Source organism: Falco rusticolus, chromosome 10 (assembly GCF_015220075.1).
Source record: "Falco rusticolus isolate bFalRus1 chromosome 10, bFalRus1.pri, whole genome shotgun sequence".
Taxonomy (NCBI): domain Eukaryota; kingdom Metazoa; phylum Chordata; class Aves; order Falconiformes; family Falconidae; genus Falco; species Falco rusticolus.
Genome location: NC_051196.1, coordinates 8,714,304 through 8,738,676, shown reverse-complemented (window position 1 = coordinate 8,738,676; position 24,373 = coordinate 8,714,304). Strand labels below are relative to the sequence as shown.

The window sequence follows — 24,373 nt, the reverse complement described above, 5'->3', positions numbered from 1 at the left end:
TTTAAGTAATTTGATATCTGCTTTCCCTGTATAGCAGTCTAATATATTTTGTCTACCTTTCTAGGCTTGCCTTGGCCTGATCTATACTGTGTATGTGGACAGCCTGAATGTGTCACTGGAGACTCTCATTGCAAATCTCTGTTCATGCCTTGTCCCTGCTTCGGGAGGGTCTCAGGTAAATGGAAAAAAAAAAAAAAAAAAAAAAGGTATTTTTCCAGTTAATTTAATTTATGAAGAAAACAAAAAATAAATTCTTGAAATATTTTTGAAGAAAAAAAGATCATAGTTCAGCTGAGTGCTTTCCCTGTGGCCTGTGAGTGCTTTCCCTGTGGCCTGTCTTCTAAAGACAGCAAAAATTCCATTCCAGGATAAGGTCAAAGGGTTAATTTTGTCACTGAGTTGGCTTTTTACAAGGCACAGTAACAAATCAAGCAGTTTGTATAAGTTTACTCTGTAATAATAATACGTGTTCAGTAATATTTCTGCTTGCTACAGGTATTTTTTTTCCTTTGCCATTTTTTAACATGTCCTTCACTTTAGTTCATTTACCTGTGTCTTTTCCTTGATGCAGTTCAGGATTCCACTGGTCTTTTCTTTGGTAACTCTTTTAAATTTCTGTTTTCATGAATTTACAAAAAATGCCAGAAAAGTAACTTGAACATGGTTTTCTCAGAGGTAATGAAATATTCCAGATAGTCCATGCATTCAAAAATAAGAAGAAAGTTTCTGAGCAAATACACTTCTTCCTGCTTTTTACCTATGCCTTCTGTGAGCAGAAAGTCAGGTTTTTTTGTTGATTTACTTTCAGTAAATGATTCCTATACATTTGTGGATTTCTACCAAACCAGTCATGTCTTATTTGCTTGGCCTTCACTTTATGTTGTGACACTACTGGGAAATTGTAGTCATTATCATGAAACATACCTGGAAACTAAGTATGCAAATGGCATTTTAAAGACAGTTTCATGCATATTTTCTCATGTTTCCCACCCAACCATGGATTATCAGCCTTCTTGAAATCTTACAAATCCCTAATTCTTTTCTGGTTTTCCCATAGCCTTGGCTGCTGTGGAATTTCTTGGTGCCGAGTGGCAAAATGTCCTCTCAGTTTAGTCAAGACCTACCTTACTGCTCTCCGGGCAGCCATGTCTTTGTGCTTTTGGATGCCAAGCTTTTTGGTTTTGAAGGAGAGTAATTACATTGCATCCCCTCATCAGCAATCCTCTTCTCCAGTGGTACTTGAATATCATACTACAAGTTTTGGTGATCCACTTGAACTTCTGGCTATTCTTCTATCGTCTTCCCCCCCCGCCCCCCAAATACAGCTTTCCTCAGTGGCCGTTTGCTCTGCGAGAAGAGGGAGGAGAAGTCCTCTGACTATTCTCCCTTCTGCTTTCTTTCTTCAAATAAAAAGTTCTTTCAGTTCAAATTTTAAATTTGCTAGTGTCAAACTATCATTTTAATCAGAAATTTTTTCTTTAAGCTTCATGCTTCCAGGGCTGAATCTGCATTATATATCTTAGAATGGGGACACTCTTCCAGTGTTTATCTCCGGAAGTCCTTGAGGAGCCTCCCAGGTTATTCATGTGGCTGCCATTGAAATAACTGTGAAATTAGTTGCTGACTTGCATACAGGTCTGCTGTTGAAGTGCTGGAGAGGACCATCTCTGCTATAGCTCAGGGACTTGCTTGGTGTTACCGTGGAGTGTTTTGGTGTCAAACATTGACTGTGCAGCAACTAGAGATTCCTACCTTCATACGTTCAGCAACTTTGCAGCCATACAAAGTGGAGTTGTCCCATACTTACTGCTTGTACAGAAATACCTCCTTAGCTCATGGTAGGTAGTGGTTAGAGGTAACCACCTAAAATCATCCACTGCTTGAATGTCATGTGGATTTACTTAGAGGAGAGGAAAGCAAGACTATTTTGCAGTTAAAATTCTTTCTGAGATGTGATACACAAGTGCATTCCTTTCACTACTATTTCCTGCCTCCCTCAAGGGAGGTATGTTCTTTTGCTGGAAAGGTAACTGAAGTTTTAATTCTATTTTAAAACACAGAGCAGGAACATGGGAGTAGAAGCGTCCCTTCAGTAACCATATATCTGATTATATATGAGATATATATATAAAAGTATGAACATTTAAGTATGTTCATACTTAAAACATGCCTGCAGACAGTAGATGGCAAAGAACTACAGTTAGAAAATAATACATATTTTTCTGATTTGAGTGTGTTCTAAACTTTTTTTTCTTTGTCTGGAAGGTTTTTTAGTGTATTATTAAAGGTCTGATATTGAAGGCCTTCAAAGCCATAACTATTTAACTAATTTAATGGAAATGCGAGGAAGAAGCTATCGTGCTATATGTTCAAGGGGACGTATAATTGTCCTCAAATTATATTTCATATTTCTGTTGGTCAATTCAATTATTCTTACTGACTTCAAACTTTTGTACACAAAACAAATAATTTTCCCAGGATGAATCACCTATCTGTATGACAACAGCTTGTTTATTCTATATAATTTAAATTTATACTCAATTAAAAAAATTCTTTCTACAGAAATTGTTTTCTTTGGGAGCTGGAGACAGACAACTGATACAGACTCCTCTACATGATAGCCTTCCTGTTACAGGCACCAGTGTGGCTCTTCTCTTTCAGCAACTGGGTATGTCTAGGTCTGCTTTAAAAAAAATCTTTTGAAATTATCAGTGAAGTATTTTCTGTTCTCATTCAGTCCAAATCATGTGCCAAGAAAGTACATGGTAAATATTAATTCCTTTTGAATGAAAGAATGACTAATAGTGCTTGTATCCCCCAATCAGACATTCATATAACCTTATTATACATCCTGCTTGTGGTAAGTTATCTCCAATATTATCTAGTATCTCTAAGTGTACTGTGAGCAGAAGTGAGCCTGGTCTCTGTTTAATTACAGAAACATTCATGTGAAAAGATTGCCTGCCCCTTAGGATACTGTACAAACTCCAAACAAAACCAAAGAGGTTAATAATAAAACTAGCGTAACTGAAAAGGTTAATAGAAAAGATGCCATGTACTGATATTGGTAACTGTGTGGAATTCATATTATTCTGTTACTATATGTTAATCCCTATCTTTCAAGAAGATGATGTAACACAATCCTCATCAAATGCTTACTTCTTGGTTACAATTACAGCATCATGTCACTGTTCTCTGGGTGTTTCAATACTAGTCTTGCATGTCTCATTAGATTTTAACACACTGTTAGTTATCTTTCTGTTGGCTTGTGACTTGGAAGCACAAACTTGTAGCAGCCATGGATAAAGGCACAATTAATAATCTTCTCTGAACCTCTGAACATCATGTTTAGTCTCAAGTAATCAAACAACTTCAGAATACGTGTTGTCATCCATTCTTCTCACAAATAGGCAATAAGAATGGAGGCAAACTGGAAAAAGAATAGTGAAGAGGAGTAAAAGTTGATGTCACAGGAAGTAGCATCAGATCTGATGAGCACAATGCCATCTACTACTGATAAAAGTTAATTGTATCCTTCCGCAAAGACTATTATTCCACAGGGTTTGTTATTATTTTTTTGATAGTTTAAAGTAAAGAACCATGGCTATCATGGTCTGGATGGTACTTATCCTTGCCACAGTCCCTGAGGTTTCACTTGGCTTATTATGTCAAGAGTCATTAAGATTGCTCGGATCGGATTGCAGGCAATGTTTATAACATGCATAGGCCCAACAACTTTTCATCTTTTCTGAAGACAGACAATATGGTGTGAGGTACCGTAAGTATGGTATGATACACCATGTTCTTGAAGTACAGCATGTGATACCTAAGTTGAGGCAGTTTGTTTTGGGCAATTGTAAAATTCATGGTTCTGAAAACGTCAAAGAAAGCCAGGCTACTAGCTAGTGCTTAGGTAGGTTAGCCACCATGTCTTGTGACACATGGCTTTTGTATGGCAGATTGGGGTTGTGTTTTGTCACAGAATCGGTCTGAGGAAGGCAATGAAGGCAGATAATCTGAACAGTCATTGTATGTATCAGATTTATAGGGGGGAACTCTGTAAAGACAGCGTGGAAAAGTAAATATGGAAGAGCAAACTGAAGACCACCTTTTCCTCTTGGATTCTTAGTAAGAGCATGTTTGCAGAGTAAGCTTTTTTAAATTCCACTCTGTGTATAAAACTGATCTATAAAACTTCCATATGAGAATTTAAAATTCCTTTTACACACATAGGATTTAAGTTAATATTATTAACTACATTTTATTAATGGATAAATATATGCAGATGGATGTCGTGTAACTTGCTAAAGATGCTGTAGCAGAGTACTGAAGAGTTTGGTGTGTAACCAGGACTCCTAAAATTGTTGTCCTAGCCATCAATGATCCTTTATCTCTATATTTTGAAATTGTGTAATTCCTTATTAGCTCATATACACCTTCCAATATCTATACTGCTGATTTACTCTGTCTACCATCTCATCTTTCATTTTGCATTCTCCGTTAGCCTTCCTGCTGTAAATAGTGTGGTTTCTATGGTTTTGCTGTTCTTCTGCGTTCCTTTCTTCCCCTAAGTTCCAGTAAACGTTTGGAGGTCCAATCTTTCTTGGTGGCTTGTAAAAAGTATAAGTCTGTAAGCCTGTGCCTACCAGGTGCCCTTTCCAGTTATGGTGCATGGAAGGATATGAAAATCAGCAGAAGGAGAGGGAGAGAAAGGGAGATTTGGAAGGAAAACTTGCCTATTATTCACAGTTCTGGTTAGTGACGCTTCAGCTAGCCTGAAGAAGAGAGAGACTGAAGAAAGTGTGATTATAAAACTTGGGGTAAATCTTCACAAACAAAAGGTATAGGCTTACATCCTGTTTCCCTGAAAAGACCATACAAGTTCATAGGGGAAGAAAAGTTATTTTCTGTTGTGGTGTGGTTTTCTCTTTTACAAGACTATCAGAACTGTTAGGAAGAGCTTGTATAATGGTCTTGTATAGGTCCTCTTCCTGCCTCTCTCCTGTTCTTTGGTGATGAGGACAGTAGTAGTTGCTTGGGGATGGGCCTGAAATTAGTTAAGGAATAGGGAAACAAGTTTGCAGGTAGATTTATTTATTTAAGCAGCTACTTGAACCCTTTGCAAAAAAGGCTTGCTTTTTCCACCTATTTCTGATCATTGCTTCCCCACCCCCACCCCCCAAATGTGCCTCAGTTCCCAGCTCATGTCCCTTTGCAAGTTTTTGTGTCTTAAGTATCTGGGGATATAGCACAATGATAGAATCACCTTGTCTCTCTAAGGACACAAATTAAAAAATGTTTGTATTTTCATAGTGTACATCACAGAATAGCACACAGTTCCTTTCACATGTAGGTGGTGGACTGTCATCTTTTTAAGGGCAAGGTTTGTTAATGCTAAATTTCTGTTTAAGTTTACTAAAAAAGAATTCATAATATAGCTACATATGTCTGTTTACAATGGTTGGTGAATATAAAAAGAGGACCTGGAAATACAAACAGACTGCTTTAAATAAATTCTCATTTATTCTCATTTTTCATGCAGTCTTATGGGTTAATTTAATTAACTCATAATAAAAGGCAATGAGTCCAGAAGGATGTGGTAGAACATCTTAGCTCATCCCTTTGGAAAAATTTATTTTTCTAAGATAAGGCCTAATCCTTTCCTCTGGAGATCATAGTTGAGCTTGTCAGAAGGTTTTTGTGCTTTTTGTAACGATATTTATACTTCCTCTGTTTCTCTTGTTCCATTTGAACAGGAGCTTAATGTGTAGCTGTCCCTACCAACCTGGGCAAAAGCGTTGCCCGGTGTGGTGTTTGCTAATTACTTTAATGACAGCTGTTACCTGTCAAATGCTTGTGTTAAGGACACAAATATTCACTAAGCTGTTTGTCAAATAATGACATGTTCAGTTATTTCTTTGCCGGTACAAGTCACTTAATTCTATTTAAATTATTAATAGAAAATTGAAGTGTAACTAGAAAAATATTTGTGTACTGTATAAATCACCTTTTTAAAAATAGCTGTTTCTTTGAAGAAGATGGGCAGCAAGACAAAATTTACCACTATGAATAGATACAAAAGTAATTTCAACATTTATTTTGAGAAATATTGTGCAATAATAGTCTCATCATGGTTTTTCTGCTTGGCAGGATAATACTGTGTCAGCAGATGACCCTCCCTGTATTACCAAGTTTGCAGCATATCTGGAAATAGACGTTATTTTTACTTAGGCGTTAAACTACAGTTGGGAAAAACATCCCCAAAGGTTTTAAGCTTGATAATAAAGAACAGCAGTGTTTGACATTTTAAGTCATACATTCTTTTTTTATTTTAACAGACTTAATATCTGAGAATAATGTGACAGAATCCAGGCCTGTAGCTGGATCACTACATCTAAAAATTATTTCATCAACAGGGATAGCTGGAAAAACAGTAATCATAAAGTTACTTTAAAAAATGATCTGTGGTAGCTAGAAGACTTTCAGTACTCTTCTATTTCTCATTGTCTGTTAGTAAGATGGTAGGAATCTACAAAAACTTCAAAACACAGTAGCCTTCTTCAGGCTCAATGGAGATTTTGGTCATATTTCTCTGTTCTCTCACTGGATTAACAGTACATTCCTGTGTTTCTGCATTAAGCTCCTTCTGTTTCTCTGAACTCCATCCCTACTTGCCTTCTCCATTCTGTTGGTAGTATGGTTATTCAGCACTGCCATATTCAGTCATTTGTACCTGAGACACACACCTCTGTCTCCCCACAGGCAGTTTTTCCCAAAGAATCTAAGACACAAAATTATATGAGGGACCTGAGCAGCAAAACAAGAACCTAAAGTTTAACCAGTACTTGTAATTTTTGCACATTTCAAGGACTGGTAGCATGAATCACACCACTAAGCTGAGCAGAACAATCATGAAAAATTATTTTCCTCAAGAATTAATGTTTCCCCCTATGTTCCAAACACTTAATAGAAAACAAAAGTTTTCCTTCCTTCTTGTTTAGTCTCTTACCTGTTTTCCTATCCCCTTATTTCCTCTGTTGGGTTTCATTTTTCTGTGCTCATACCTTTAATTCACTACTCAAGTATTTTCAGTAGGACTCAGACTGACTTTCAGTGTTACAAAGGAAGTAATTTTTTAAGTGGCAAAAATGAAACTTTGAAGTAAATTCTGCTATGAATCTTCTGGATGAGGGCACAAGGTAAGGGTACCTTGAATTCAGGGCTGTGTAGATTAGAGATTAAGTAGATGGAACAGGATGAAGATGGATGGTAATGCTAGGTTGACACAGGTTGCTTGGCAAGCTTGTCTTTAGTTTTGTCCAACCTATGAGGTAACTTGCATGAATGTGTTAAACTTCATTATCCTTCAACCTTTTTACAGATCTTAAAATACTTTTAATCAAGAAATTGTGTGTATACCATTTGGCAATATGTGAAACCTCCAAAACAAGTACTTTAAATATAATGTAATTGAAGACTGCAGTGTCATTGAACATCAGTAATTCCAGATGTCAGAAGTGACTGGTTGATCAAACTTCAGACATTGTTACAGTTGCACAAAATAGAACTACTAGGGCAGATGTGTGTGATGATGGCAGAGTTGATAAGCAGGGAAGTACTTCAGCACAAGCAGTTCAAAATGCTCCACTCCAGTATTAATAGTACTGGTAACGTGTACTTTTTTTAATATGGCTATTCAATTCCAAAGTTCAACACTGTGACTTAGGAGTTCGGAGAGTTATCTGTCCTTTCTCCCTACTTTCATGTTCCTACCTTTCTTTTGCATCAGAGCAGATACTGCAGAGAGCTGCTTAAAATTAATTAACGCTAAGCAAGTAAAGGGAAGTGAATGATTTTCCGCAGGTTCCCACGGTGGGACACTGACAATGATTTTTTATTGGAGCTAAACCCCATTACTGTTATACAGTGATAAATCCATTCATAATAAGGTGACAGCATCATATGTTAACTATCGTACCAGTTTATCATTTTTTTTGAGTGGACTATCAAAGTGTATAGAAGTAAAAGAAATGCTGTATGTTCTCATTTTCTTGTTTTTCAGTCATTTCATTTTTTTAGAAATTAATGAAGAATGATGGGGGGATTTAATATTTTTGGTTTGATAGTGAATATTAAAATTGTTTTGTGTGTTCGGAAATTTGTTTTTTGGGGAAGATCTTAATTACAACAGCATTATTTAAATTATTTTTAGTGAAGATATGCCACTCCATCTCTGTTTGGAGGCAGATATTTTTATGTGCAGAGATATTTTAATCTGACAGACTTGCACTTTACAATTCCGGTTAACTCATTAAACCCCACTTTTTAAAAAATGTTTCTGTAGTTGTGCCAATAACATTCAGCATACATTTTGCTCTCAGACTTGAAATCTCTGCTTAGGCTGATAGTTCAGCAGGCTCTGTCCTTGGTTCTTATAAGTATTTCCTTTGAAAGCTAATGTCAGGGCCCTGAGTGCATCGACAGCCTCCCCAGACCCCTCCTTACAGGGTTGAGCTGCCTGTGCTCAAGGTCAGCGTTGATGTAGCACAGCTGTGCAGCCTTGGTTCAGACCGTTGAGGAAAGCTCTGTGTGAAAGATGCAAGAAGGAGGGGCTTGTTGACCTCTTCGCTTGGACGCTGTACTTAAGCTCAGGCCATGTCCTTGCTCCTTGCCTGAGCCCTGTTGCAGCGATGCTTGTTTCTGGCAGCATACCTCTCTGAGCCGGATCCTCACTCATGGACTGGATGTCCTGGCTTGATATCAGGTCTTCTTTATGACTATGGGCTTGCCTGGTGGTCACTGTGACTGACCTGGCTGCCATTGCTGGACCTAATCCTGACCTTGCCATACTCCCTTGACTTCCTGGCTTGACCTCAGACTTACCTCATTACTATGGGCTTGTCTGACTATCACAACTTTTGGCTGAACCTAGCTGCTGTCAGTGGAGCTACCCAACTCATCTTGCTCTGGGTACTGTGGGACTCCACCACATGTTGGTGAGGGCACTGCTCCTTCCCACCTTGTTTCCATACCTGGCACCTGCTTTGCCTTCTGTTATGGAGCAGCATGCCATTGCTAGGCCCTGGCAGCTGGTGGTTCTTTAATTCTCACTGTTTACCTTCTAAAAGTCTTGAGTAGAAAGTACAAAGAATCACTGTGTGGAGTCAGACCTCAACACCAATAGACAGCAGAAGAGTTCAAGTGCAAGGTGTTTTGCTTTGCTGAAGAAGGGGAAGATCTTGTAGTCTACTCACTGTCACAGTTTCAGGTGAAATCAGTAGACACATGTATACCAAAAGAGTGCAATATTAGCAGTACTGTCAAAGGCGAGTGATTTACAAGACTGTTATGGTTAAACTGCATCCTATATAGGGGACTAGCTGAAAATTTTAGTTGGCACGTGTAGCTTAAGAGCAAGAGAATCTGAATGCTTGGGAAAAGAGGGCACTGTCATGTGAGATCCTAAGACTGACCCCATAAGTGCCCTCCATCTGAAGTCCTTAACCTGTGTACTACTTTTATGAGAAGGGTAGGCTTTGATAAGAGAGGGGTTAAATAGCAAAGTAGAGATTTTCTAGTGCAATTGAATCCAAACACACTGTTTTGCATTTCTGATAGTCAGTAGCAAGCAGGATGCAGATACTTTTTCTTTCCCAGAACCACAGTCCAGTTGTGCAGTCTTATGCTTGTGGATATTGGTTTCAGTCTCTGTTCTTAGTGACACTGGAATTTGATTTTCTTCTTGCTGAGTTAGCATTAACTACCTTGTTGCTTCTTCCACAGATAGTCTTTAACTTTCACTGTTGCTGGTTCATTCAGCTTTTTAGAATGTGTAAGTCAAGCAGAGGAACTGCATTCTGGACTACACAGTGGTGTTTGAGAAAGAGCCCAATCGTATTAGAAGTATTTCACTTCTAGTACTGTAAATGGAACTAATTAAATAATTCTTGTTTCAGAAGACAGTAGAGGTCAATACGCAGTAACTCAGAGGTGGTTTGATTGTAAGTCAAAGGTTACGTTGGCTAGTGGCATGATACAGGAATGACACTTGCTTCTAGTTTGTCAATGAAATAGGTGTACTTGGTCTGTAGTTAAACACTGGGATAATTATTCATAAAAATGTATATCTCAGTGTTCCTAAAACAGATGTATCTTACATGGAACCATGTCAGGAAAATAATAGGAAGTGGAGCCAGAAATTACTACTTCTGTGATTAAGATTTATTTTTTTTAGGTAATATTTGACGTTTTATAATTACGAAGAGTCATTGGTGGTTTTTTTTTTAAAGTATTGTTATTTTCATTTAGCTTCATATAAAATTTATGATTATGTAGTAACATTAAAATATAGTTAATTTTACCATAATTATTAGAAAATACCTATCAAATAAAAAAGGGAAAAACTGATTTATGATGTTCCTCAACTTAGCCAACTTTTCTGATAGCTAATTTTAAAATTCACAATACTCGTAGGACTTGCTATGCTTTGTGCTTTTATTCTGAAGGGAAGTAAAAGTTGTTCTGCAGCTTAAAAAGTATACCCCCTTTTAGAAGACATAAATACCAAACCAACACAAAATCTGAAAGGAATATTTAAATTGTTGGTCATATTGTTGCTCATATTGGCCTTTGATGACTGCTTTTTGAACAGTGTTATGTTTTTGTGCTGTATTTTATCCTTTTATTTTGCACCCTATCATAGACCATATGTATTACCATTTGCTGCTTTTTACATCAGTACTGTTCAAAGAGAGGAGTTCAGAGGTACACCTGCTTAAGCTACAGAAAAAAGTGAGCATCAAGAACAAACTCATGGAAAAAGGTCATGACAGTGGAATTTAAAAGATAATTTCTGTCCGTAGGGGGAGAAAAATTTTGAAACACCTTCTGCTGTGAGTAGCAGTGACGAGCAGTGTCACTAATTTAAGATGATGTTTGATCGATTTGGGATTGTTTGATACAGTCATGATGGCAAAATGCTGGGCTCTTTCACTGTTCTTACACCCTTCAGTGCCATATTTCTAAATGCAAGATGTATTTAAATGCCCACAGTTTGTTGACACTTTGAGGAATGTTTGCTGTCACATAATAGTTTCTCATTATTTTAATTCTGGTTTTGGGGAGATAGTTCAGCCTCTGATGTAGTGTACTTTATGCCAACAGATGACTATTGAATTACTGTATAAATGGGAAAAGACATTCCTGATAAATATATGTGTATTTGTATGGCTGGGAAACATTATGAAGGGGTCACTGCACAGTCAGGATGTGAGCTGGCTGCAGCTTGTTGACCAAGAAAATCCTAGCATCTTCAACATGGAGCAAGAATTGTTTATATTTGAATACTTCGTTATGTTCAGATATAACATGGAGCAAGTATTGTTTATATTTGAATACTTCGTTATGTTCAGATATAATATAAGGGCAGCTAAGCCATTAGAGACTTAATGTGCACAGCATATGAAGTGACCAAATGCGGCATTTTCAGTACAGTAATACCTATAACTGGGAGATGCACCAAGCGTCAGTGTGGTGCCCTTTCCACATCCCATATTTGTTAGGAGACTTCAGTTATATGAACCAGAACTTTTTTTACCTCTTGTCAGGTAGTTTACAAGTTTCTTACCCAGCTCACTCAATTTCTTGTATTTCCATGAGATGTCATGTGATGGGAACATAGATAACCTTTGTTGGAATTTAGCAGCATGTATGATTAAATTAAGATGGTTTTATTGAAGTATAGAACCAAGAAGCTTCTAATCAGTCTTTGATCTTAATAAGTTGTGTACTCTCCAGCCTATGGAACCTGGCACCACATGTTGCATGAATGGGTGCTGCGGCTTATGTTGTAGTTTCAGTTTAAATCCCAGTGGCCAGTGAGGTGCGATTAGCTCTATAACCCAGCAAAAGAGAATTTGCCGTTCAAGCTTTCCAAGTAGATTTGTGTAGTCTGTCAAAGAACAAATAGATTACTAAGGGATTTGATGTGGCATTTACTGCTAATGGGCCCTTACTGCTGCAACAGCAGAACAAAAAGAAAGTATTCTTTTAGATGTGGTTGGAAATAAAGGGATATTGTGGTAGTGAATTTTGTGCAGGGACTGTTCTGCACTCCCACATGACTGCACATTGTGGACAGTCACTGAGGCTTCCTTTCTGCAGCAGCATAAACTGCCGATCCCAGTTGTAAATGTCCATTTCCAGTTGCACAGTCCTGCCCCATCTCCTGTGCTGAAGTGGTGCTTGGCTCACCAATGCTGAGCTATTGTGTCTCACCAAGTTAACAGTAAATATTTGGAGGGTGGAAGGAGGGGAAGTCACATCTGTTTTCTGTCAGCAGTCTCAAGTTGTGGTTTGATGCTGTGATTAAATCAGTCTAATAGCCAAGTGCTGCCATGAGAACAGATCCATCCCTCTTCCAGCTTGAACTAGCTCACCTAGGACATCTGTGAGCTTTAATGCAGGTGTAAAGAAAGAGGCAGCAGCACGTGGGTGGCCTAAGACCGTCCCTTTCAATGACAGCCAGTAGAGCAGTTTACAGTCAGGTAACATCAAAAAAAATCCTTCAGTAAATGCTGCTCAGTTTTGTAACATTTGTTTGGCATGCGTGGATACACCGAGAGCTCTGTCATCTCCCAGTGTAATGCTGGTGCTGTGATGCCAGCTGTCAGTAGACAGGATTCTGAAATGTGTGGGAGGCAGCGACCGGTATTTCTTGTGGCGTTCAGTTTTGCAGAACAACAGAGCACATGAAATAAGAGTCTTGCTTACTTTTAATCCAGTCTGAACTTGTGTTACTAATGTCTCTTTGAATGAGACAAAATATGCAGTAGTTTGTTTTAAGGAAATTACAAATGTCAGAAAGAAAATTTATCTGACATACTATTGTTAAAGAAACTTGAAGCTGTGTATTTGATAAAGTGCTGTGGGCAATGAGTTTTTGTTAAAAGAAAGCTTTTCAAGATGAAATATAGTAAGATTATGGATTACTGTTTGCTCTGTAACCATGAGGTGAATTTTTTTAAAACTGTTAAACAAAAATGTCTTTTGAGATATTTAAGAGAGTAATTTTCTATTTATGTAGGACTTAAGAAAACACCTCTCAGAAGAGTGAAAACAAATTAAACAAATTGTTATCCAGAGATGAGCAAAACACAAAACTCCAAAAAGAAAATGTCTAATAAATAGATAGACAAATTTGAATAAGGCAAAAGAAGCTTACCTCTGCTTGTAGAAAGTACTGAAACCGATCCTACTCAAACAGAGCAGTTTTCTTTCTACTTTTGCTGGTGTGAATGCAGAAATAACTTTTCTCATTTTTCCAAAGCAAACTTGATAGCAGTTAAATCGTGAGACCTTGCAAAACTTCAAATTTCAAAACTTCAGTGTTAATGCTTGTGCTGAGAGGAAAAGAAAAACAGTTCTATGGAAATTTCATTCCGTATTTTTGTTCTTATAAAATTGTGTTTACAGTATTGCTATTTAGTTGCAGTGTGGGCTGAGATATCACTATCTCAGGAGGTCAGGAAAATCTCAGGTGATTTCAAAAAGAAAGAAATTTTAAAGATTATTAAATGTTTTGCAGAGAAACCAAATATGATCTTTTAAGAAAATAGAGACTTTCATGGTTACAGTGTTTTGCAGTTCCTTTAATTGAATACTTGTGGGTTTATGCTCCATGAATATCAACCAACAGTAGCTGAAGAGTGCTCTTAACAGAATATCCTGATCAGCCGCCTCTGTTCTTGTTGTCTTTGCCTTTATTTGATAATATAATGCTTCAGTAGCTACGTTCCTCGAGAAAGACTTTGTAGTCCTTAGACAGGAAACAAATATGTTTGCAGTTCCTTCTGTATCCTTGACCATTTTTCCTGTGTACCGTTCCAGAAATAGTCTACTTTTCTCATTCTTGGATATTTTCTTTCTAAGGATCATAATGGCATTACTCTCACTCAGTATTGTTTTATTGAAGGACGTTTTTCTGCTTTAAATGAATCCAGTCAAATTACGAGTATCCATTTGTTCCATCAGGATTTAATTTACAGTATTTCTCCTAAGAGTATTTTACAATCCATTACACATAGAATTCTTTCCCATATGTTTTACTGTTCTTCGTATTGCAGCTACTCATGATTTTGTGGTTTTAATTCCCTGTTTTGCCTGTCTGTTGGCTTCATTCTTAGCTATGAGTGAAATACTTGCTCTTAAAATTTTATGTAAATAAGCAAGCCATGTATTTATCTGAAATCAGTCATTGTAGTTTTATTCAGATCGTTTGAGACTTGCTTTTTTATATATAGTTACAAAATGACAAAAATCATCATCACGGTAAAAAGTCATTAGGTATCTTCAAATGCTGCTTCTGTTGATGTGTGTGAAATGTACCGATCTCATGCCTTTAGCATATAAATTTGCTTTTTCAGTGATTCTGGTTTGCACATTGTGCTGATGAGTGAGTAAAAGATTAAAGTGTCGAGATCAGGTTTGATGATATGCTGGTATCTGTAAGTGCACATCACCACATGAGGTTTCTGATGTCTGTTACGGCCAAGTCCCGTAAAAGGCTGTCATTAACATGTGAAAGTTTTTTAGGCTTTATTCCCAGACAGTTCTTGAATTGTCGAGATTGATGATGAGGAGATAAATATAATAAATCATTTTTATTTGGGCCACTTTCCTATTAGATTACATATTTTGCTAATTAGCTTATGCAGAATCATTTACGATAGTTCTAAAAAGTCATGGTTATAACTTTGCTTTCTATTCATCCTGCCATGGCTTTGAATCTGTGGTCAGAAAAATTAATGGTTCTGTGTTGTAAGAGTTTTCCTGATTTCTAACATGAAATTTTAAAACCAAATCAGATTGTTTGGAAAAAAAAAAATATTAATACTTTCACTGAAGTTTAAAATGTTTGTTGGTGGCTAAACAGAAATCCCCCTTTACTTTCAGACAGTTAACTGTATACAAATCAATGGAGAGCTGGTAAATTTTGCAGTATCTATTTCTGATTACTTAAATAAATCAGCAGTTGCAAGTAATTCCTCCTTCACACTAAATTATGATTTTAGATTTGCTATTGGAATGAATAAAGATAATTTTGGCTAGTTTAACTGCTATAAATAATTCTTATAGCGTGTGCTTATTTTTTCACACATATCTTTTGAAGTATGTGGGAGTGAAGGTTTCACAAAATACTTGGTACAAACAATAAATCCATGTTTCTTAAAAAGAGCAGTTCAAAAGAAGGAAAGTCACAATTTCTAGAAATATGGGAACATTTCAGTAGCACTCTCACACCTCTATTTAGGGAAATCGGGCAGCATTTAAATTCATGAGTATGTGTCCATTATCCCAGTCCACTCAAAATTCTTTTACAAAATTATTTAACTGAATTTTCTTTAGTGCGGGCCTGTGAGGGTTATTGTGTCCTGATACTAGTTTTGTACAGCGTTACTGTTTATCTCCACTTAGGATTTTCTCAGGGTTGAAATACCTAGATATTTGTGGGTTAAACATCCAAATCAAATAGCTTATTTTAGGTATCTTACTGGATAACTAAGCAGAAGATGAGATGTGAAAATAAGTCATATTTAGGCATAATAGACTGTTACTGAAATGTTAACACCTTGCATGCATATAGAGGCAGACGGTAAGAGAACAAAAACTTCTGTTTTACTCGGATACTTAACAGTTCAATATGGAGAAATATTACTTGCCACTCTCCCTGTATCTGGATTTAATTTTATATGCAAACCTACTGACAGCCTCTTGGCGTTTGCTGTCTATGGGAATTTGGTTTTGATGTGTTCAGTAAAAAAAAAAAAAAAAAAAAAAAAGAGAGAGAGAGAAAAAATCCACAAAACCAGCATTTTAAGAAAAGAAGATCTATTTTTGGTAGCACCTGTCAAGCCTGTCTGTATGAGCCAGACATAAAATCAGTTACTGTCCTTCATTTGGTGATTCAGGTTTTGCTTGTATCATTCTAAGTTACTGCTTTCATGTAAATTTGGCATTTACCTCCCTGCCATGTGAGTACTTTCTACGTATGAAGCCATTATTTGTCTGTTTTACCTTGCATTGTCTTTTCTGCTTTATTGAGAAAACTAACTCAGCACACTCATATAAATCTTGGGCTTATCAGCCACATATTAGATATGTATAGCTTTAAAACTGTGCGTATGAAATGGTGTTGCAGTTCTCTCTTTCAGGGATGAAGATGTTATTATCTAAATGTTTTGTTATTAATTGTCTTTAGCTGTATCATTGTCCCTGAAAAAAAGTTTGCTGATCATGTTCACTCTGTATTGGCAGAGCTGTGTTTGAAGGGTCAAGAAATCCAGAGAGCTTTTGCTGCTCCTTTAAGTAGGTCTCTGGAGGGATTTAATGGAACTGGTAATAATGAGGTGATATCAGCATGCAAATGACAGACATCACTGTCTATCTTCCTAAGCAGATCATGTTCTGTGCTTAATCCTTGTTTCCTTGTGCCTGAGTAGGTTTGGGTTTGAATGACAACCATCTGCTTGACTCGGTGTTGGCAGAACACAGTTGATACTGTTAAACTCTGGGAGAATGATAGCAGTAGGAATATTTATCCATCAGCTGAAAAGCTCTTTATATATATATATATATATACATATACACACACACACACACACACACACTTGTTTTCACAGTCTCTTTGATATGCTGTTTAATGATCAGTTGGCTTTTACGGCATTTATACCAGATTCTGTACAGTCCTCCTGTTCCTTACTTCTTCCCACCCTCCCCAAAGGCTGGTTTGTGGAGAAGCTTTTGTTTGGCCCTGCTTCTCACAAAGAACATGCAACATTCATGGTTCAGAATGTTCCAAAGGTTCACTTCAGTTCCAAAATCAAAAGTTTGTCTCTAAAAATGTGTTTCCATTTCAGTACTACGTCACACCCATGTTTGCTTGTATGTGCTCAGAAATTAGTACAAATATTTTAGTCGTGAAAAGTTGATTCTTTGAGGGAGTCTTAGCTGAAGGCTCTGTGCTTTATAAACTGCTTCGCTTCCTCCTCAGCCTGACAAAGACCAAATAAGTTAATCTCTTGGGCTTCTTGTCTGACTCATGTTCTCTATTACCCAGGCAGAAAGCAGGATAAATTAACCCTCGCAGAACTCTGCTGGCACAGCTAGAGTGCTCCCCAGTTGTGAGCAGGTTTGGCTATGATTTAACCAGGTGCTGTGCAGTGCAGTCCTCTAATAACAGAACTGCATACTTTTCTAAATGTGAATTGATCTTGAACTGACTGATGTAGCAGTTTTGGGGGGTTGTTTGAACTGTGTGTAGTTGATTTGAGATACTGTGTAAGTTCGGGATTGACAAATGAATGTAATTGGCAAGGATTACCTATGTGAGTATTGAGAACAGTTGCTGCCTCTTACTTATTAGTTAAGCTTCTATTTTGTTCATTAGCAGTGCTGTGCAGCTACATCTAAAAATAAAAATGAAAAGAGTTTTGTTTTTCTCTACTTTTCCCCCCAGTTATCTTTAGAGCTTGACATTGCCTGGCACAGAACTTGTACTATGCACTCTCCAGTGGCCTTTCAGAAAGGCTTTTCAGTCTTTGTTGACCCATTTCCTGGATTAGTCGGGCTACGTTATGGATTATTTTGTCTATTAAGCTTTTCCTTGTGTCCAGTAATTCAGGAATGGCATATTGGCATAATAATGTATTCAACTAGTTGAGTTGCCAAATCCATATTTATAGCTCTTTACAAAAGTTTGAAGAAGTTAGTGACAATATTTTGATTTCAAGCGGTCTAAAGGATAGTTAATAATTTGTCAAGTACACTTTGTGTTTGCGTTTTTTTTTAATCATGCCTAAATAAATACTTAAATTTTAGAACAACAGGAAGCAGGCAGAATGATACATTTGTTGATGTAGGATGTCAGATAATTTAGTACAAATTACAGATTCTTTAAATACTTGAAAACAGTGAAGGTCAGGAAGCCTCCATTCAAAAATTTCCAGCATATGTATAATATTTTACAGGATGTCTGTCTGTAGACTGCAAAAGAGTAATCTGTAAAAATCAACTTGTTTGTTGTTTTTCGTGTTGTCTATTTATGCCCTGACAAATTAGCATCGGATGTAGTGTGGAGTCTGAAGAGCAGTAGACGGTTCAAGGTTACAGACAGACACAATTGTGTCTTGTAGCATGAGGAAACGGGCCCAGGCTATTATTTGGAACCGTCTGTTTTCAGTAAACAACATGGAAGGCTTCAAATGACACCTTGGTGTCTTGGCAAATAATATAATAGTTTAAGTGGTTTAAAAAAGGAAAGTAATCAACCGTTCTGCTATTTATGATTTCTTTGATTTTATCAGTTGAAAATTTCCCTTCCATTTGTCGTATTGCTGATATTCCTGAAGATACATATTTCCCAGTATGTGTGGAGCAATAATTTTGTATTGAGTTAGTGGCTATCATCTTGAAAATACAAAAATTCCAGATTAGATGTCTATATTACGCACTTGGTTTTATTTATTTTATATTTTTTTGCATTGTATACGGAGTATTAAAAATAAAAAGAGAGATAGGGAAGGAAAACAGCTGATCCCAAGGCAGCTGTCTGGGCTGGACAGATTTTTCAGTTGGTTAACCTGGGTTTCACTGTCCAAGTGCATTTCCAAACTTGAGCAGCCTGTTTTCAAGAAGTGGGTCAGTATTGGTGATGAGCTTCTATTATGCAGAAAAAGCCCCGAAACTTCAGAACCTCTCCTTAGGTGTAAGTTTAACGTTTCTTGGACCATGAATCTTTCGTTCAGGAAAGAAAAGGGTGAGAGCCAGTAAAGTTCCTACTTTAAATTGGCTTTTGTGAAAGACCTAAAGAAATTACCTTGGGTATTGGGTTGGGGTTTTTTGTTTGGTTTTTGTTGGTTTTTTTTTAATTGTTTTGTTATTTCTTGTAATTTATTTATGCATTTTTATAGGAACCCCAATTACACAAGAGAAGTCAAATACTCCCATTGTGGGATGTTAATTTGTTTTGTAGGCACCTTACAGTTCAATATGGAGAAATATTACTTGTTTTAAAATTTTGTTTTAAAATACAAGCAGACAAGGTTCCTAGTCTCTTTTTCTGTCTCTGCTGAAATGTGGCCACTTTTAGTGAGGTGACTTTCTGCAGAAAATAGTCGAGAGAACTTAGAAATAACTTCTCAATGGAGATTCAATCCAGGTTCAGTATGAAGTTAAGAACATCTATAAAATTCTGTTGGTTACATTAGGTAACAATCTCACATTTCCCATGCAAGTTTCTTGGAGGCATTTAGACCCAGCCCAGCCATGCAGCCAGGGTGTGCGGGAGATCTGTACCCTGCGCGTGGCACTCTGCTGCTCTGCTGAGCTCTTGCCTTGTGCAGGGGTTGTAGCTGATGAGTAATGTGCATACTTCATAGCTGCTTCTAACTGCTTTTTCCAAGGACCCGCTAACTTGGACGTGTGACAGGCATTGGCAGACTGGAGAGATAGTGCTTCTTACCTCTTTCAATGTGAGCAGTTGCCCAGGGAGCTTTCCTTGCCGCTGCCAGACTGTCTCCTTGTTTTGGTGATGGCTTTCAGTTGTCCCTGTTCAAACTCACAGAGAAGGCTGGGTATTTCCTGGTGTTCTTAACTGTTTTTTTCCTGCTACTCCCTACAAGACCTGCTTTTAAAAATTATTTATTTATAATAAATAAGAGGAGTGTTTAGATGCTCTCAACTTTGGTCACTCCCATAATTCTGCAGATAAAGCGATGCTTTTGTCTAAGTCTGCAAATCTCAGGCTACATAAGGTGCATTCATATAACAGCAAACACTGGAAATTAGTCTTTCATGGACAGTTAAAATTTAGTGAACATCTGAGAGACCAACTAGTGCAACATAATAAAAATGTTTGTGGTAAATATTCTTCCATGTGGCATTGAGTTTATACATGGGAGAGAGTTGCTAAAAATATTAATATTAAATATCAGATTATATTGGTGCTGATTAAGCTACAATGAGAAACGCCTTTGTGGCATACAAACTGAAGCTTTATTTGCAACCACTGACATGCAGCAGAACTGCATTAATTTCCCTAGTGAAACTCTGAAAGCCTTACAAACCATGTAATTGCTGCTTAATTGTTTAAATAAAAGGAAGGCATTGGTTTACTACTTTTTTTGTTGTTTTGTTTTTGTTCCAGGAAGTGTTGTCTTTTGAGTATAGTCCTTTCATCCTTCCAGTAGAACCTTGGGAGGACCATAGAACTTGTGTCCTCCAGACTTACTGTAGATGAATTCAGATGACAAACCTGTTGTTGTACCTTTTTTTCTCCCTGGAGTTTTACAGAAACTAAGACCTTATTTTTCTGTTTACCAAGAACATAGTCTATTGGATAGAAAAGTGGAACTTCAGTGGAATTTCAGCACTGAATTTTGATCTGGCTTCTAGCATAGTGTACCTGAGCTTGGGTTCTTAAAAGAAACTATCGAGAAAAATCAGCAAGAAAAAAAAAATGTTACACTGACTAAACAGCCACAGTTTTCTGTGAATTGAAAACACCTAGAAAAATCAATTTTACAGTGGTAGAGATAAAAATCAAATGGGCATACAGGTTAATGCTATATATGAGCGCGAAGATTACCTCTTTTAACTGTACAATAGCATATTACTGTAGTAGTCCCTAGGAGCCGCTGTGATCTCATCCTTTATGGCCAGTGTGTTCTCAGTGTTTTTAATAGAACAAAATCAATGTAACTGTAATATTTTGTTTTGGCTTCATGGACAGGTATCAACATAAGAAAGTCAGACTGCTTTATGCACATCTTCCTTTTAGAAGGCCAGTGTTCAAATACTATGAAGTACTTGTTTCACCTTATACATAAGCAAAAAACTTGATTTCCACTTCATTCAGCTATTCTGGTAGTAAAATGTTTGCATTTTTAAGTGCTCAGTTATTATATGCTATTAAGATTTTTGTGTTGTTTTATATCTGATGAGGAAGCCGATATTCAGAAGAGATTTCAAGTGTGAGATGCTGATACTGTATAGGTCTTAGGTCATTTAAAGGTATTAGACTTAAGATACTCCTTCTAGACTCTTGAATAGTCATAATCGACAGCAAGTTAATATCATATAGCTAGAAAAAAGGGCTATTTTTTTTTATACACAGCTTGTTTTCAATTGAATACTTTCTGTAAAGGAATGTGTTAATTCTTTGTAAAACATAGTTTAAAGTCAATAACATCCAGAAAATATTTTAGAACTGTTACCTTTCAGGCTAGGCTGCAGTTTTAAGACATGCAGAATGGAAACCCATCTCTTTCAAGAATTTTTAATTATAGATATTTTGATCACAAGAGGGTTTTTCAGGGAATTTAATTGTACCAAATGTTGAGAGTGTCTGTTTTGTGAGTTTTTTAGGTATTATTTTCTCCAGTAATACCTGCCAGAACATTGCAGGTTTATAGAGGATTGTTTGAGAATTTTTGTGTCTGATTATAGGAAAAAAGTATCAGATGTTTGAAAAAAATTATGTGTCTTAGTAAGATACTTGCTGTGGAATGAAATTATGTAAACCTGCCCCCCCCCCCCCCCAGCCTGAAAACAAAATTTTGGTTTAAAACAAAAAGTATAATCCAAAACAATCTTAAAAATATTCTGTGAAAGGAGCAAAGGTAGTTTTGCGTAAAAAGGGCAGCTGAAGTTTTCAAAAATTAACAGAGACATTTTTTACACAGGCAGCAGTTTCTAATTTTGTGTTTAATGTATATATACTGTCATAAATAAATACACAAGAAAGGATGCTATTTCAAGTCAGCTTCTAATAATTCACTGATGAGTGCTAATTCATTCACATGAGGCAACTAGTTCTATTTTTTTCATTAACGCTATCCTTACATTGTGTATTACAATGCAGTTTGTTTTATACTAGCACAATATTAATTATGCCACTGAAAACAATAGCAAATATTTGCAACAGTAACTCTAGCGTTATAACAAAGCCTTCTGTCCTTGAGTCCTCTCAAGTCTCTGCCTTTGATTTCATGAGTCTGTGCTTGGGATTCTTGGAGAACGGAGTTCAAAACCACAAGCTATTACGTTGTTGTTTGACTTGTTCATCCTAAGAATTAAGTCTTTTTTTCAGCAACCCTTCCCAAATCCCTTTTATTCTGAATTTCTGTTATATTTGTGAACGGAGCTCCACTCCAGCAAAGCAAATTATTAAACAACATCATGGGAAAGAAAGATTTTTCAAAACAAAGTGTTAATTATCATATTAGTCTAGTGGCTCTCCGTAGTCACACTTCTTATTGCGAAGATTATTGTAAGATAAGCTGTAGCTTTGTAAAGGTAGTACAGGCTGTCTTACTGATAACACAAGCTATGCCCTCAGGGAAACATCATACATTCCAGTACGTTTCAGGAAATTTCATAAATTTCAGCATATCTCACGTATCTCAGACATGTCTGCTTCTCAGGATGGGTCTTTGTTTTAAAGGAAATGTATTTTTGGTTTTCCCTGAAAACACATGGCTTTGTCTCCTAGGTAAATATCTTGTCTTAAAAAAAACCCCTCAAACCCAACAACAACGCATCATCTGATTCATGAGTCTTACCCTAAATCTGGTGGGGCTTGTTTTAAATGGTCAGCTCTTCTTTAACATACGCTTCTCATGACATATACGGTCTTTCTGCCTTTTTTTCACATTGTGACTTCTAGAATGCTCTCCATGGATAAAGTATGAATATATTTACTAGGAAGTCTTGTCATTTTCTTTTGAGCTCAGCAGTATTATTTCCCCACCCCCACGGAGATACATAAAGGTTTACAAGATAAGCCTAAATCAGTGACCAGAATTGAATTCTAGATACACAGAAGGCTATGCTGAAGATAAATGTAATACTGTTTGAAGTTGTTATTAAGCATTGCTGGGATTTGTGCTGAGAAGAGGAAATAAATCATCGAAAGTGATATTGAAAGGTAGATATAATACAATGTATTTGAAATATAGAAATACATTCAGATAGTATTTTAGCAACCTGCAAAATAGAAAGGAAGCTGCATTAGTTAAATAAAAGGTAGAAAAACTTGGACATCAGCCATTTTTGCATTTATCTTACGCTTTTTGAAAATTTCTCCTGGTAATGGTACATTTTAATGTGATTTTGATTCTTCTTTTGGCACATTGTTACAGTTTTCTCTCTCTCTCTCTCTCTCTCTCTTTTTGGTTGTGTGTGTTTGTTATTGTTTTGTGTTTTTTTTAAGGAATCCAAAATGTACTCAGCTTATTCTGTGCCGTGCTTACAGAAAATAAGGTTCTCTTTCACTCAGCCAGTTTTCAAAGGCTCAGTGATGCCTGTAGGGCTCTGGAGTCTTTGATGTTTCCCCTCAAATACAGGTGAGTTGAGTTTCCATTCTTTGAACTCTTTGACTAGTTTTGTAACTTACATAACATTGTCTTTAACAAAAGGAGTTGTGCTATGTTTGTTCAAACATGCAAAGGTTTTTTTGTGATAAAATACACAGGTCCTAGTCTGTACACATAATTTAAAAAAATGTGATTGCATCACAACAGTGGAAACAATTGAAGGAGAAACATCCTACCTACAAATACTGTAGAAACTCTACTCAAAACATCACATGGGTGGTAAAACTTGACAGTCATGATCCATGAGGAAATGCATGGAAAAGGTATAGGGGAGGTCTAATAGAGGCCTGACAATACGTAAGAGGAGGTGTGTGGCAGGAGAACAAGAGATTGGGGTCATAAACCGAAACAGGAGAGGGAGGTTTCTGACTCTGTGCAGGGAGAACATGTTTTATTACGAGGATACCTAAGCGGTGCAACCGAGAGCCTATTGCACTCCCATCTGGTAGGGTTTCAGGACGCAGCTGGACAGAGCCCAGGACAACTTGATCTGGATTCAGTCTTGATCCTGCTTTGGGCAATAGGTTGGACTAACGATCTCCTGAGGCCTTTTACAACCCGAGAGATTCTGTGGTTTTAAGATAGCAGCTGCATTAGTTTGTATCACAGATTGAAGTCACTGACAAATGTCCAGCAGAGAATTAATTAAAATCAGCAAACTGATCCTCTAAAAAACCACATCTGAATCTAGCATTTTGAAATGGAAAACTTATTATCAAGCTATTTGGTTTTTCTAGGAAGAAGACATTCATTCTGACTTACCTGTTTCAAAACATGCTTGTAATTTAATAGTTTTTATTTAAAATATTTCAGATATGGGCTTCATTTTAATATAGAATAAAAAGGAAAAAATGGAAAGTGAGTTTTTTAATATGTTTTAATGTAAATATCTTAATGTAAAGTAGTCACAAATGTAAATTTTTAATAATTGTAAATTAGGT

The 24,373-nt window shown here is 36.7% G+C and overlaps 1 protein-coding gene across 5 annotated transcripts in view; it reads left to right on the top strand.

Annotated features, from left to right (window-relative positions):
* Positions 1-24,373, top strand: part of SBF2 (SET binding factor 2) — a 255,148-nt gene that overhangs the window by 118,414 nt on the left and 112,361 nt on the right. For all 5 annotated transcript variants that reach the window (XM_037402206.1, XM_037402207.1, XM_037402209.1 and 2 more), the window contains exons 5-7: positions 65-175; positions 2,563-2,668; positions 23,270-23,402. In XM_037402206.1, coding sequence (XP_037258103.1) covers positions 65-175; positions 2,563-2,668; positions 23,270-23,402 — 350 coding nt within the window. The remainder of the gene's footprint in view (positions 1-64; positions 176-2,562; positions 2,669-23,269; positions 23,403-24,373) is intronic.